At 43.4% G+C, this 14,300-nt stretch overlaps 1 protein-coding gene across 1 annotated transcript in view; it reads left to right on the plus strand.

Moving 5' to 3' along the window:
* The window catches only part of zanl (zonadhesin, like), a 36,773-nt gene that overhangs the window by 11,966 nt on the left and 10,507 nt on the right, over window positions 1-14,300 (plus strand). The window contains 17 exon segments of the mRNA XM_034106590.1: window positions 227-372; window positions 963-1,106; window positions 2,087-2,194; window positions 3,349-3,518; window positions 6,718-6,920; window positions 7,095-7,239; window positions 7,864-8,111; window positions 8,580-8,757; window positions 8,962-9,070; window positions 9,157-9,251; window positions 9,345-9,521; window positions 10,483-10,688; window positions 12,258-12,402; window positions 13,059-13,156; window positions 13,271-13,417; window positions 13,511-13,675; window positions 13,802-13,929. Of these exon segments, the coding sequence (XP_033962481.1) occupies window positions 227-372; window positions 963-1,106; window positions 2,087-2,194; window positions 3,349-3,518; window positions 6,718-6,920; window positions 7,095-7,239; window positions 7,864-8,111; window positions 8,580-8,757; window positions 8,962-9,070; window positions 9,157-9,251; window positions 9,345-9,521; window positions 10,483-10,688; window positions 12,258-12,402; window positions 13,059-13,156; window positions 13,271-13,417; window positions 13,511-13,675; window positions 13,802-13,929 (2,612 nt within the window).

The raw sequence follows: 14,300 nt of genomic DNA on the forward strand, positions 1-14,300 counted from the left end.
GCAGAGTTAAATAAGACATTTAGGCTTGGGGCAATGTTTACATTTTTGATACTAAAATGTGATACTAACATATGACCCTCATCAATAAAGTAAGCATTCAGATATTTTAGCACAGCAGATAAGTGCAATTTCACAATTGTTACTGTGGCCCATTATTAGCTTAGTGCCAGGCTTAGCTACCGGTAGTTCTGTTTAACCCCGTCTTTATGTTCTTTTCTTCCCCCAGGTGAACGGACTGCGAGTGGCCCTCCCTAACTCCCCCTCCCCTCTCATCACCATCAGTCTGGCGGGTCAGTACATCACCCTGAAGACGCCCTTCGGCCTCAGGGTGCGCTGGGATGGAAACCATTACGCCCAGATCTCAGTTCCCAGGTTAGTAATCTAAACTGTGGGACTTGGAGAAAAAAAAGCTAGTAAACAGACTTTTCTGGGACCCTTAAATCAACTTAAAAGTGGCAAAACACTTCTTTGAAAATCGCAAAATGATAACATATTATACATCTTATGTAGCTCTGGATACATTTGCAACTTTTTTTTTGTTGAAATTATGAACTTTACAAATGAATTTAGGCTGCAAATGTAGCTGTTTGAAGCACACCGTGAAAAACAGAATGATATGGGCTGGGTATATACAATTGTATAAAATGCTATAACCTGCCATAAATCAGTTTAATCTGGGTTTAGGTGTATTTCATGGAAGCTGCCTAAGAAATCAGTCACATAAGCATCTTTTCAAACTGTAGGTCAGAGGTCACACAGATCTGCTATTCTTAATACATCTTCAATCCCAACATTCTTTAGTTTTATATAAATACTACATTGATGATGCCCTGACGCACAGGAAGAGATTTCTGCATTATGTCTCCAGAATTCCATCCAAGGGCCAAACGGTTTTTGACCTTTTAAGTCTTCCTAAGACATTCCTCTTTATCTCTTAATTCCATCATGACTTGTCCCTCCAGCTCCTACTATGCCCAGATGTGTGGCCTCTGTGGAGACTACGATGGGAAACCAGGCAATGACTTCACCAAACCAGATGGCGTTCTGGTAGGAAATGTCAATGACTTTGGGAACAGTTGGCAGACGGAAGAGGATGAAGATGACACGTGAGTTTCATTTTCATGTTGGAATTTTCTTTGAACGTTCTTGGAATGCACTTAAGGTCCGAGCATGTGATTGAACTACATGTGATAGGCTCATGGACACTATAACCTACTGAGTTACTAACAGTTTGAGAATGAACGTTAAAGAAACACATTATATGAGCTATACATTGTGTTGGGAAAATACTGAATGTACTCTTCAAATATCAGAGTACACATGATAACAAAGGCCCTAGGTAGCTGTGTACGTAACAGGATGTATGATTACCTAGAAGAGCATCAGGACTGTTTTAGGCATATGATAGCTATGTGATTAACATGATGATTTAGCCTCTATGGAGACAGACATATGACTGTCATGTTTATTGCTTACGTAGGCCTTATCTAATCTGAACTAAGCAAAGAATACTGCTTTGAAACAGTAATAATAATAATAATAATAATAATACATTTTATTTGTAGGCGCCTTTCATGACACCCAAGGACACCGTACGTTTAAAAAAAAAAAAAAGCTAATAGGCAACAGAACATGATAAAAAAACACAAACAGGAAATCATGGAGTAGACAGTCAAGTGCTTTGAAACAGTATACATGTAATTGTTGTAACACCCTCTTTTGTATATAAAGCATGTGAAGGACACTATTTGGGGACACTATTTTGTCCCGCAGCTCTGTATGTGATGACTACTTCCATTCTTGCAAGGATAATAAATACACGTATCCTGATATTGAAGCTCAAGCCGGTGACGAGTGATATTTTCTTACACACGTATGGATTTATACTGTGCAATGGGCTATTTTAAGCACAAAAACATGTTATTTGATCAAATAATAACTTTATGTTTACATACATTATTATAAGAATATAAATGTTATATTGCCAAAAATGTAGGTTGAACTAGTGCCTGAGAACAAATCAAATTGAAAGGACAGTTGATTGTTTATTTGTACTTGACCCTGTTGGTATGTTTGTGCTGATCAGGTGTGCCCCGGGTACCAAGCCGGACCCAGACTGTGACCCAAAACTGGAGGCTGAGGTGGTGAAACCGGACAAATGTGGCAAAATCAAAGACCCTGCAGGACCCTTCAGGTGAGGAAACTGGTTTTCTCTTCCCAATTATTCACTTCCTGTAACTGTTAGATGCAGGGGCAGTTTAAAGGGACCTGAGCTAAAACAATCACCCTGCTGAGATACAGATATCTGAATAATCCCATTTTATTTTCATATCATTTTTAAAGTCCTTATTAAGGCTCAAAAAACGTTCAGATTTTACATTTCCCATAATGCAACTAGGTAGTGTGTGTTTTTTCTATCAGGTAAATGCTCGCAACTATTTGTATTGGTTCTAACCGGAAAAGGGCATAAAGCAGCTGGTACCATATATATTGTTTTAAGAATAAGACAAATGTATCTTCTTATTCTTAGATGTTGAAAATAAATCCAATCTTTGCAATAATGACCGAGAATCCTTGTTATTTTATTACCATTCTATACATTCTGTTACATTTTGGATTCGAATAAAATATTATTTTTTGTTCAAAATCTTTCATAATATATCGAAATGCATGTTCAAAATGTATAATGATGAAACTAGAGTTATACATTTTTAACATGTGATGAATTAATCGAATTGATTATATGATAACATTTTACATTTCAAGTAGAATAATAAATATTGAAAAAGTTAAATGAAACAGTAACAATATCATCCAGTTTGTACTGTATGCATTCTGTCATACATTTTAATTACTCTGGTTTCTCAACCTATACATTTACTGTATCTATGCACTTCCTGTTCTTAGCAACGTCAGCACTTATGTATCTTGAATTTTATCAGATAACATCCACAGCTCCGGACAAAGGGTAGTTAGAGGGTGTGGCTGTAGATACTCCCATGGGTTCAATTTAGAAAGTGGGTGTTTTATTTTGAAAGCGTGGAGGAGACACAGATTGTGTTATCTTTACGACAATAAGTCATGTATCTGTTCCAGATTACAGTTATAGTTTGTTTTACATAATAAAGAATTCCAATAATCGCATTGAATCACAACACCCACATACTGTACATACTGTTCATGTAAAACATTTGTTGGGTTGGGTTGGGTTGTTAAGGAATATACAAAAATGGTGTCAAGGAGCGAATATAAGAGAATGCTCCATGTGAAATGGGCATTATGTCATGAGTGTGTCTTTTCACTGTGTTGGACCATCTGCCTGACCTTATGAGTTGTTTCTCTATCCAGGGAGTGTGTCAGCAAGGTGGACCCCACTCCGTTCTTCCAGAGCTGTGTGTACGACATGTGTCGGTTCAATGGCCAGCAGCATGTTCTGTGTGACCAGCTCCAGGCCTACACTGACGTCTGCCAGAGCGCCGGGGCCAAAGTCCACCAGTGGAGGACTCCAACCTTCTGCCGTGAGTTTAACTCAGTGTTTCCTTAGAGGATCTTTGTCTTCTCTGCTTTGCCTTTGTGGGGGAAACGTGTGTGTAGCAAAGCAGGAGGAGTCACCGACTCAAAGTAGACACGAGGAGAGCTGGAGCTTTGATGTCAAACACTGACGGTTTATTCGGAGCTTCGGCCGGAGAGGTTCTGACTTCACGGTAGAGTTGCCACGTCAATTCTGAAGAACTCTACCCCCAGACCCGTGTATTTAGCTAGTTCAGAGAGAATAATCAACATTGTGCATAACAAGATAGAATCATAACACCTCTATCAGCTGACGCCAACAGGCAGGAACAGGGAGACAACACACTGAGAGCACAGCAGCCAAGGTTACAGGTGCGTGTGCTCAGTCAGGACAGAGCTGATCAACTGGGTCAAACTTATGGGCCTTGGAAAATATTTCCCCAACCTTGAGTTTTCCAGTAATTTGAAAAGTCTCCATCCATCCATCCATCTTCTCCCGCTTATCCGTGGTCGGGTCGCGGGGGTAGCAGTTCCAGCAGAGAGCCCCAAACTTTCTTTTCCCTGGCGACATCAACCAGCTCTGACTGGGGGATCCCAAGGCGCTCCCAGGCCAGCGAAGAGATATAATCCCTCCACCTGGTCCTAGGTCTACCCCTTGGTCTCTTCCCAGCTGGACGTGCCTGGAACACCTCCCTAGGGAGGCGCCCAGGTGGCATCCTAACTAGGTGCCCGAACCACCTCAACTGGCTTCTTTCGACGCGAAGGAGGAGCGGCTCAACTCCGAGCGGCTCAACTCCGAGTCCCTCCCTGATGACCGAACTTCTCACCTTATCTCTAAGGGAGACACCAGCCACCCGGCGGAGGAAACCCATCTCGGCCGCTTGTATCCGCGATCTCGTTCTTTCGGTCATGACCCATCCTTCATGACCATAGGTGAGGGTAGGAACGAAAATGGCCCGGTAGACAGAGAGCTTTGCCTTCTGGCTCAGCTCCCTTTTCGTCACAACGGTGCGGTAAAGCGACTGCAATACCACTCCCGCTGCTCCGATTCTCCGGCCCATCTCACGCTCCATTGATCCCTCACTCGAGAACAAGACCCCGAGATACTTGAACTCCTTCACTTGGGGTAAGAACTCATTCCCTACTTGGAGTGGACAGTCCATCGGTTTCCTGCTGAGAACCATGGCCTCAGATTTGGAGGTGCTGATCCTCATCCCAGCCGCTTCACACTCGGTTGCGAACCGATCCAGTGAGTGCTGAAGGTGATGAAGCCATCAGAACCACATCATCTGCAAAAAGCAGTGGTGCAATCCTTAGTCCACCGAACTGCAGACCCCCCCCCCCCCCCACGACTACGCCTCGAAATCCGATCCATGTATATTACAAACAGGATTGGTGACAAAGCGCAGCCCTGGCGGAGGCCAACCCTCACCGGAAATGGGTCCGACTTACTGCCGAGGACCCGGACACAGCTCTCGCTTTGGGAGTACAGAGATTGGATGGCCCTGAGTAGAGACCCCCTCACCCCATACTCCCGCAGCACCTCCCACAGTAACTCCCTGGGAACCCGGTCATATGCCTTCTCCAAGTCTACAAAACACATGTAGACCGGATAAGCGTACTCCCAGGCCCCCTCCAGGATCCTTGCGAGAGTAAAAAGCTGATCCGTCGTTCCACGACCAGGACGGAATCCGCATTGTTCCTCCTCAATCTGAGGTTCGACAATCGGCCTGACCCTCCTTTCGAGTACCTTGGAGTAAACTTTCCCGGGGAGGCTGAGTAGTGTGATGCCTCTGTAATTGGCACACACCCTCTGATCCCCCTTTTTGAAAAGGGGGACCACCACCCCGGTCTGCCACTCCTTCGGTACTGTTTCCGATTCCACGCAACGTTGATGAGACGTGTCAACCATGACAGTCCCTCAACACCCAGAGCCTTCAGCATTTCCGGGCGGATCTCTTCCACCCCCGGGGCTTTGCCACTGTGGAGTTGTTTGACGACCCCAGTGACCTCCCCCCGGGAGATTGGCGTTGATCCCCCGTCATACTCCAGCTCTGCCTCTAACATAGAGGGCGGAGTTGTCGGGTTCAGGAGTTCCTCAAAGTGTTCCTTCCAACGCCCTAACACTCCATCAGTTGAGGTCAACAACGTCCCATCCTTACTGTACACAGCTTGGATGGTTCCCTGCTTCCCCCTCCTGAGGTGTCGGACAGTTTTCCAGAACAACTTTGGTGCCGCCCGAAAGTCCTTCTCCATGTCTTCTCCGAACTTCTCCCACATCCGCTGCTTTGCCTCGGCCACGGATGAGGCTGCTGCCCTTCGGGCCTGTCGGTACCTTGCAACTGCCTCGGGAGTCCCCCGGGATAACAAATCCCTGAAGGCCTCCTTCTTCAGTCGGACGGATTTGAAAAGTCTATTTTGTAAAAATCAATCTTCTATAACAGAAAGGTACTATGTTTATTTTGTGGAATCGGATAGAAGTAATTGAAATGTAACTGTATTTCATTTTAGTGACTAGACGGTTGGCTGTAGGGTGGGTGATTGATCCATCATGTCCAGAATGAAATAAATTACAACTTTAAGATAAATTGTCATTGAATTTGGTACAAACATTAATGTTCCCCAGAAGACCTTTTGGGATTCCCTGGATATTTATGACACATTTAATTCCTACCTAAGGCCCGTTCGACATGTTTACTCTTAGGGCTGGATGAATTGACCACTGACCCTCTGATTGGTTGACGCAAATTTACTCCACCAAACATTAGCATGTTAGCATTGACATTGCCAGCAATACAGCACCACGCTGTCATCATATTACTATTTCAACTTTGATACAGGCTAAACATTAGCATGTTAGCATTGAAATTGCCAGCATGACAACCTGACAGTTTGTAAGTTTGATTCATCCATCCATCCATCCATCTTCTCCCGCTTATCCGTGGTCGGGTCGCGGGGGTAGCAGTTCCAGCAGAGAGCCCCAAACTTTCTTTTCCCTGGCGACATCAACAGCTCTGACAACTACAAAAGTTAAAGCAGCAAACTTCAGCACTGAGCATGCGGAAGAGCCAAAAACTGCAACTACTCGTATTATCACTTGAGGCTGGCTCCAAAAAATATTTAATCCCCATAGACCCCACCTTTAAATACTCAACTTTACACCAGAATAACACTGTTGTTACACCCTGTCTCTGTCCCTCCATGCAGCCCTGGCCTGCCCCCCCAACAGCTCCTACTCTCTGTGTGTGAGCTCCTGTCCCGAGACCTGCCTGGGTGTGGGGGGGTCTCCCGGCTGTCAGGACGTGTGTGTGGAGGGCTGCGAGTGTAACCCGGGCTACATCCTCAGCAACGACAAGTGTGTGTCCCTGAAAGACTGCGGCTGTGTGGACCCCAGCGGAAACTATCACCCTGTAAGTGCCTCATCCCATAAGTATGAACACACCTGGTGTTTATTTTGAATGTTAAAATGACAGTATTGTTTAGTTTACCACAATTTAATTGATCTGATCTAAACAATGTTGGTGTGTCTTTGGACGTGTGATGCATTTAAATTGGTCGTATAATGTTTCATTTATGTGTTTCAGGTGAATGATAACTGGTACCTGGAGGGTTGTGAGCAGAAGTGTGTGTGTCACAGTGGAGGTTCGATCCAGTGTCAAAACACCAGCTGTAAACCATCCACTGAGAGCTGCCAGCTGCACGAGGGAGAATATGACTGCCGTCCCCTGGGTACAACGCACACTCATTTTCAGTGGACTATTTCTTTATCAAGCACTGGATTCTGGATCAGTTTCCATTCAAGTTATTGAGATTCACTGATTCACAATCAGAGGTGGGAAGTTACTAAGTACATTTACTCAAGTACTGTACTTAAGCACAAGGTACTATATTACTTGAGTATTTCCATTTCATGCTACTTTATACTTCTACTCCACTACCTTTAAAAGGGAAATAATGTAAGTATACTCCAATACATTTGAAATTATTTAAACATTTTAAAAAAAGTCAATCAGAACTTTGTTTTTGTACAACACTAAAAACGTACTTGATGCAACAATATAATCTAGAAATGTCAAATATATATAAATATAAGTAAAGACATACATAAAGGCCTTTTGTGCACAATTATCACTTTAACTTTTTATAGTACATGTTGTTGATAATACTTTTGTACTTTTACTCAAGTAAGATTTGACTTGTAATTAAGTAATTTGACAATAATGTATTGGAACTGTTATTCAAAAAAAGCATCTGAATGCTTATTCCACCACTGTTGAGAATTCCAATTGTGATAAAATGTAGGAAATATGCATGCAACATATACATAGCTAAATTCCTCCCTCTCTTTTACAGGAAGTGGTATCTGCTCTGTGTCTGGTGATCCCCACTACACCACCTTTGACAAACGCACCCACAATTACATGGGGGCCTGTTCCTACACCCTGTCCAAACCCTGCAACGAGTCCTCGGGCATGCCCTACTTCTCTGTGGACACCCAAAACGAGCACAGAGGGAGGAGTAAGAAGATTTCCTACGTCAGGACCGTGGTGATCAACGTGAACGGAGTGACCTTCATCTTCGGGAAGGGCCGCAAAGTCCAGGTACGCTGCCTTACAGAGCAAGTGGTGCTTTAAAAAAACTGTACATTTTATGTCTTTTTGTAATTACTTCTCCTTGACCTCGCTGAAAAACATCATCAGAACAATGAAAGATGGGAGAATTCAAGAGGACTTAGCTTAGCCTACACTTAGCTACATAATTAGCTAAGTGTAGCTAATCAGTAGATGTTATTGATGTTGGTGTGACGTCAGTTTCAATATTGCGCCTGCTAGAAATAGTTGGACGCATAATTCTTTATATTTCCGTAAAGGAAAAAAAACCCTAAGCTAAAGAGAATAAAACAGAAGACTTGAAGCACCTTTGATAGTCTTTGAAAAATGTGACCTGTTTTGTAATGGATGCCACAAAGATATTCCCGGGTCACTAAACCATAATTCTACAGAATACCAATGATGGCTCCATATAGACACTCTTTGGCTCAAAAACTGACACATCGCTGTGTTCTTCAGGTGAATGGAACAGCGGTCGTTCCACCTGTTTCCACAATCAGAGGAGTTAAGATCTACTTGAGTGGCAAGTTCATCGTCCTGGAGACAGACTTCGGCCTGAGGGTGCGCTTCGATGGTAACCACCACGCTGACGTCACCCTGCCAACCTCCTACAACGGCCTGCTCTGTGGCATGTGTGGTAAGAGCTGGGTCCCATTTCAGGCCCCTGATACTACAGTAAACCAGAGACTATTCGAACTATTGAACTGATTCCATCAACGTTTTTGTCCAATCCTTTATAAGTGCTACTTCCACTGTATTTGACTAAGTGTACAGCGGTTCTCCAAAGCAAAACTACCAGACCTTTTTCAGCATGTTGACTGAGTCTTTATGTATTTTTAAGGAAATTTCAATGGAGACTCCAAAGATGACAACCTAAAACCAGACAATAAGCCGGCTGCTAACACCAACGAGCTGGGAGACAGCTGGCAGGTTCCCGACCCTCGACCTGAGTGAGTCACAGTGATTAATACGTAAACACATAAGACAAAAATCAGCACTTTACTGCATTTGAATTAATCATCCGCCTCTTCTCCAGCTGTACCAATGGTGGAGAAGAGGAGGTCTGTGATGACAAGGTGGAGGCAGAGGCTCAGAAGCCCACCAGCTGCGGCATGATCACAGATCCAAACGGTACGGCCGATACCGATGTGAAAGTGACCGTTTAGCCAAATGAGTTTGTCTGCAATTCCCCTCAACTATGTCTCTGTCTTATCTCGACCTCAGGTATCTTTAAGCCCTGCCACTCCATGGTGCCCCCCAGTCCATACTTTGAGAACTGTGTGTACGACATGTGTGGCACTGGAGGTCAGACCGTGGCCCTGTGCCAGGCCATCGAGAGCTACGCCGACATGTGCGCCTCCGCAGGAGTCCCCATCGCATGGAGGAATAACACCTTCTGTCGTAAGTTTGTGTGTCGGTGTGAAGAACAGAAATGACCTTCATAGCACGATCATGTCATTAGCACCAAGTGTATCTAAAACCACAGCGATATGGTTGTTTGGTCCACAGCTATTTGGTTGTTAGCTTCTGTACTTGCCACATAGGCCGCTGTTAAACAAGACACAAGATCCAAGATCTTGGTCATGCAAAAAACAAGTCAGTTCAGACCCTCCCAAGTACTTTCAGCTCAATCTTTAAACAATTAATCAGCAGGATTCGAATTTGCTGTGCTCTACATATGGACATGTTGCCATTTAGCATTTCGACACACTTATTAGGCATTTGAGCAGGATGCCATCACCCTTGTAAGCAATATGACCAAAATAACATTACATTTAATAATAACTGACGTGTAGAGGCTAAGCCGACGCTGTAGGCCACTGAGGTGTTGTTATTGTTTACATAAAGTACACACACTGTAGCATGTCAGGTAATAGGTTTATGGTTTATCAAGTTTCCAACTTAACACTCAGTCCATTTATTTTCCATTACTGTTGTCCACTTTTATCTGATTTCATTACTGTACAAAAAATGATACTTAGAAACACTACAGTTTAGTTTCCCGTGTTTGCGTATGTGTGCCTGGGTGTGTGGTCAAAAACGCATTGTCCTTCCGGCGGAACCGGATTCAAACATTGGTTCCTACCTTTACACCATGAGCGCTCATTGGCTCCTACATGACGCTTATCTAAAGTGAATAACAATAAGTGCAATCAACCATGAATATAAAATGTTAGAACAGCATGAACTCGGCTAGTATGTAAGCTTAAAAAAAGCCAAACAATTTTCAGTACAACAACATTGAGAGTCGCGAGTGTGAGAAAAACTATTGTGGATTTGCATTTGTGGAAAAAGCTGTATAACTGCAAATATTTACAAAAGAAAAACACGCTTTGCATTGCAACTGCCTTCCTCTCTCCAGCCCTGAAGTGCCCCCCCGGCAGTCAGTACAACCCATGTGGCCCCGCCTGCTCCCAGCCCAGCTGTCAGGACCCTGCGAGCCCTGGCTCCTGTAACTACCCCTGTGTGGAGGGCTGCGTCTGCAACCCCGGCCTCGTCCTCAGCGGAGACAAATGTGTCCCGATCAGCGAGTGTGGATGCACTGATGAAGACGGGAAGTACAGGCCGGTGAGTGCAGAGGGTGGAGGCTTCCGGATAGTATTTTGTAGGGATGCTCCGATCGCCAATTTTGGGGCCGATCGCCGGAATCAGTATCGGCCGATACCGATCGCAAATGAAGTACATTATTCAAGTTTACATTAACTTTGGATAATAACACAGGAGAAATGAGCGGAAGCGCTCTCTTTTCCTCTCTCCCCCTCTCTCTCTCCCACTCTCTCTCTCCCACTCTCCTGACAGCCTGGCAGTATCGTCTCATGCAGTGTGTGACCACTACAGACAGTGAAGAATAAATATATGTAGTTTACTACTAAACTAGTTTAGCTTGTTCGAGAGATAGATAAAATAGCTAAGTGTGTTGTTAGGTCTAACTCTGAGTGTGTGTGTGTGTTGCTCCGCTCACCGGTCCGTCACAGCGGGTGGAGCTGCAGGATTTCTGCTTCACACACAGGTTGCATACCGCTATTTTATTGTCTTTTTCGGACACCTTAAAATACTGCCAGACTGGTGAAGCCATTCTGGCGAGCTTGTTTTGCCGCGCACAGAGAAAAGTGTCATGTATTTTACGCTATGATTTTATGTCATAATTTTACGTCATGCGATTGGCTCTCGCGATCGGCATTTTTAGAGAGCACCGATCGATCGGCAGAGAGTGAGTATCGGCCGATATCGATCGGCGGCTGATCGATCGGAGCATCCCTAGTATTTTGAACCCTGAAATGTTCCATATGTTGGACAATTTGCACAATTAGGATAAGTTGCATTAATTAACATTATTATGTGGATAATAGTTTTTAAATGGTTTGGTCGATTTGGATAATTTTGGAGTGTTTTTTTATTTCTGATTTGTTCATGGTCAAAAATGGCAGTTTGAACCAGAAGGTGGCCTTGTTTGTAGTGTGTATTTTAACGAATTTGTTGTCAAGTTTTAGACAGAGCCACAACTTTGATTCAACATCCTCAATAGCTCCAAGACCACTCATGAATGGTCGAAATCGACCAGGCAATTGTTTAGCTATTGTCTGCATATGCTACTTAACACAACTTGTGCTAATTCTGCAAATTGTCCAACATATGCATGTTGGCATCCGGCAGTTTCTATGTGCTGGGGACCCTACTAAACATTATCATAACACTTTGGTGTACTCAACATTTCAGGGCTCACTATGCTGTCAACTAGACTAAAGAGAGATGTTTGAACATGCTTTTCATGTGCACTGTTTCTGTGTGTGTGTGTGTGTGTGTGTGTGTGTGTGTGTGTGTGTGTGTGTGTGTGTGTGTGTGTGTGTGTGTGTGTGTGTGTGTGTGTGTGTGTGTGTGTGTGTGTGTGTGTGTGTGTGTGTGTGTGTGTGTGTGTGTGTGTGTGTGTGTGTGTGTGTGTGTGTGTGTGTGTGTGTGTGTGTGTGTGTGTGTGTGTGTGTGTGTGTGTGTGTGTGTGTGTGTGTGTGTGTGTGTGTGTGTGTGTGTGTGTGTGTGTGTGTGTGTGTGTGTGTGTGTGGTGTGTGTGTGTGTGTGTGTGTGTGTGTGTGTGTGTGTGTGTGTGTGTGTGTGTGTGTGTGTGTGTGTGTGTGTGTGTAGGTTGGAGACACCTGGTTCTCAGAGACGGACTGCTCAGAGCGCTGTAAGTGTAACGGAAACAAGAACATCACATGCGAGCCCTGGCAGTGCAGCCCCGCTCAGGAGTGTAAGGTCGTAGAAGGAGTACTGGACTGCCACTCTACAGGTACACTGAACATCACTCACTAGGCTTGGGCAGTAACAGATTGTAATCTGTTACAATCTGATTACAATCCCGCATCTGTAACGGGATGACGTAATCAGGATTAAAAACAACATAACTGTATCATAGGTAGACATACTGCCTTTCATTTTAGATTTTTTATTTTGACTACTTCCTTTGCAGTTGGTGGACACATTAGTGATGAAATGCAAAGTATGTGTTGGTTTTTAATTAACTAAAATCGTATTTTAAACTAATATTCTGTAGGCGTTAACTATAATTGAAGATGACACCTTTAAATCTTGGTTTCTTCTTTTCCAAGGTCACATTGTTCTGTTGTCTACATTATACACTTATGTAAAGACCCATCTTATTGATATATTTTGAATTTATTTGCATTGCATTTGATATTGAGGCAATCCAAAAGTAATGGAAAGGAATCAGGTAACATTACTTTTATATTGTGATTCTAAAATTACATTTTCATACAGGTAACCAGTAACTGTAACGGAATACATTTTAAAGTAACCCAGCCAACACCGTTATTACACCTAAAGTTAAAATGTGAAGTATTTCTTTCTATAACATTTCGTATTTTTTGTAGTTTGATCATTCTTTAAACCAATCGACATTTTTTTTTTCTTTTCTCCAAACCTCAGGAAAAGGAGTGTGTCACGTGGCTGGAGACCCTCACTACTACACCTTTGATGGTGTGATGCACACGTACATGGGCACCTGCACTTACACACTTGTGGAGGTATGCGGACATTACTTTTTTAAATGTATACACGTCTGAAATGTTTTAGCCAGTGTCTGTTTTGTGAGACAAAAAAAGATATTGCTTGAAATTAAATATTTCCGTATCCTCTAGGTTTGTAACACGACCAGGGTAACTCCCTTCAAGATCGTGGCTAAAAACGAGGAGCGTGGCCAACCAGAGGCCTCCTATATTCGCTCTGTCAAAGTCTACCTGCCTTTTGACAACGTGGTTGAACTGCAGAAGAGCCGCAGAGTGACAGTAAGGATACTTTTTCATAATAAATCGACCCAGATTTTTTTAATGTAATGCTAGCCATGTTGACTGATGTCTGTTCTTTGCATATTGTGTTAGCTGAATGGCCGGAGGGTGCGAACACCACTTTCCATCGACACGGTCGGAACCAAGGTGATAAGCAGCGGGTCCTACAGTCTGCTGGACACAAACTTCGGTCTACAGGTGAAGTTTGACGGAGTCCATCACCTAGAGATCACTGTTTCCGGAGAATACTACAACAAGGTATGAAGACATAGACATATTTCCTTGCACCAAAGACTAATTTGTACCATTCTAACTGTATTATTATTGTCCATGAATATGCTACGAGATGCAACCTTAACCCATATCAACCTTTCTCCACTCTAGCTGTGTGGCATGTGTGGCAACTACAACCACAACTCCACTGATGACAACCTGATGCCCAACAAGAAACCAGCCAAGGATGTGATTGAACTGGGCAACAGCTGGAAGTCAGATGGAGACAGTGATCCCGGGTCAGTGCCTTATACATCGCCACTAAACTAATCTGCATTCTGCATTACGTGTCAGGGAAAATGTGTTTCCTCCCAGATTATAGTTGCAGTTATACATGGTGAACAATATACAAGAAAAAATCACAACTAAAGTACTTGGTTAGGTTTAGTAACAGATTATGGTTCGGTTTGAATAGGTATTTTTGTTATGTAAGTTAAGCTACATATGTTGATTTGAATAAGTCCATGTTGACTATTCCTTACACATGGCACACGACCCATCCATCCATCCTGTCCTCCTTCTTAAGCAATTTCATGAGCAATTTTTTAAATGTTACTGACTGCAGTTTAGTTTCATAGGAATACAATCAAGAAGACCAGGCTGCATCTAA

This window comes from Pseudochaenichthys georgianus, chromosome 18 (assembly GCF_902827115.2).
Source record: "Pseudochaenichthys georgianus chromosome 18, fPseGeo1.2, whole genome shotgun sequence".
Classification (NCBI taxonomy): domain Eukaryota; kingdom Metazoa; phylum Chordata; class Actinopteri; order Perciformes; family Channichthyidae; genus Pseudochaenichthys; species Pseudochaenichthys georgianus.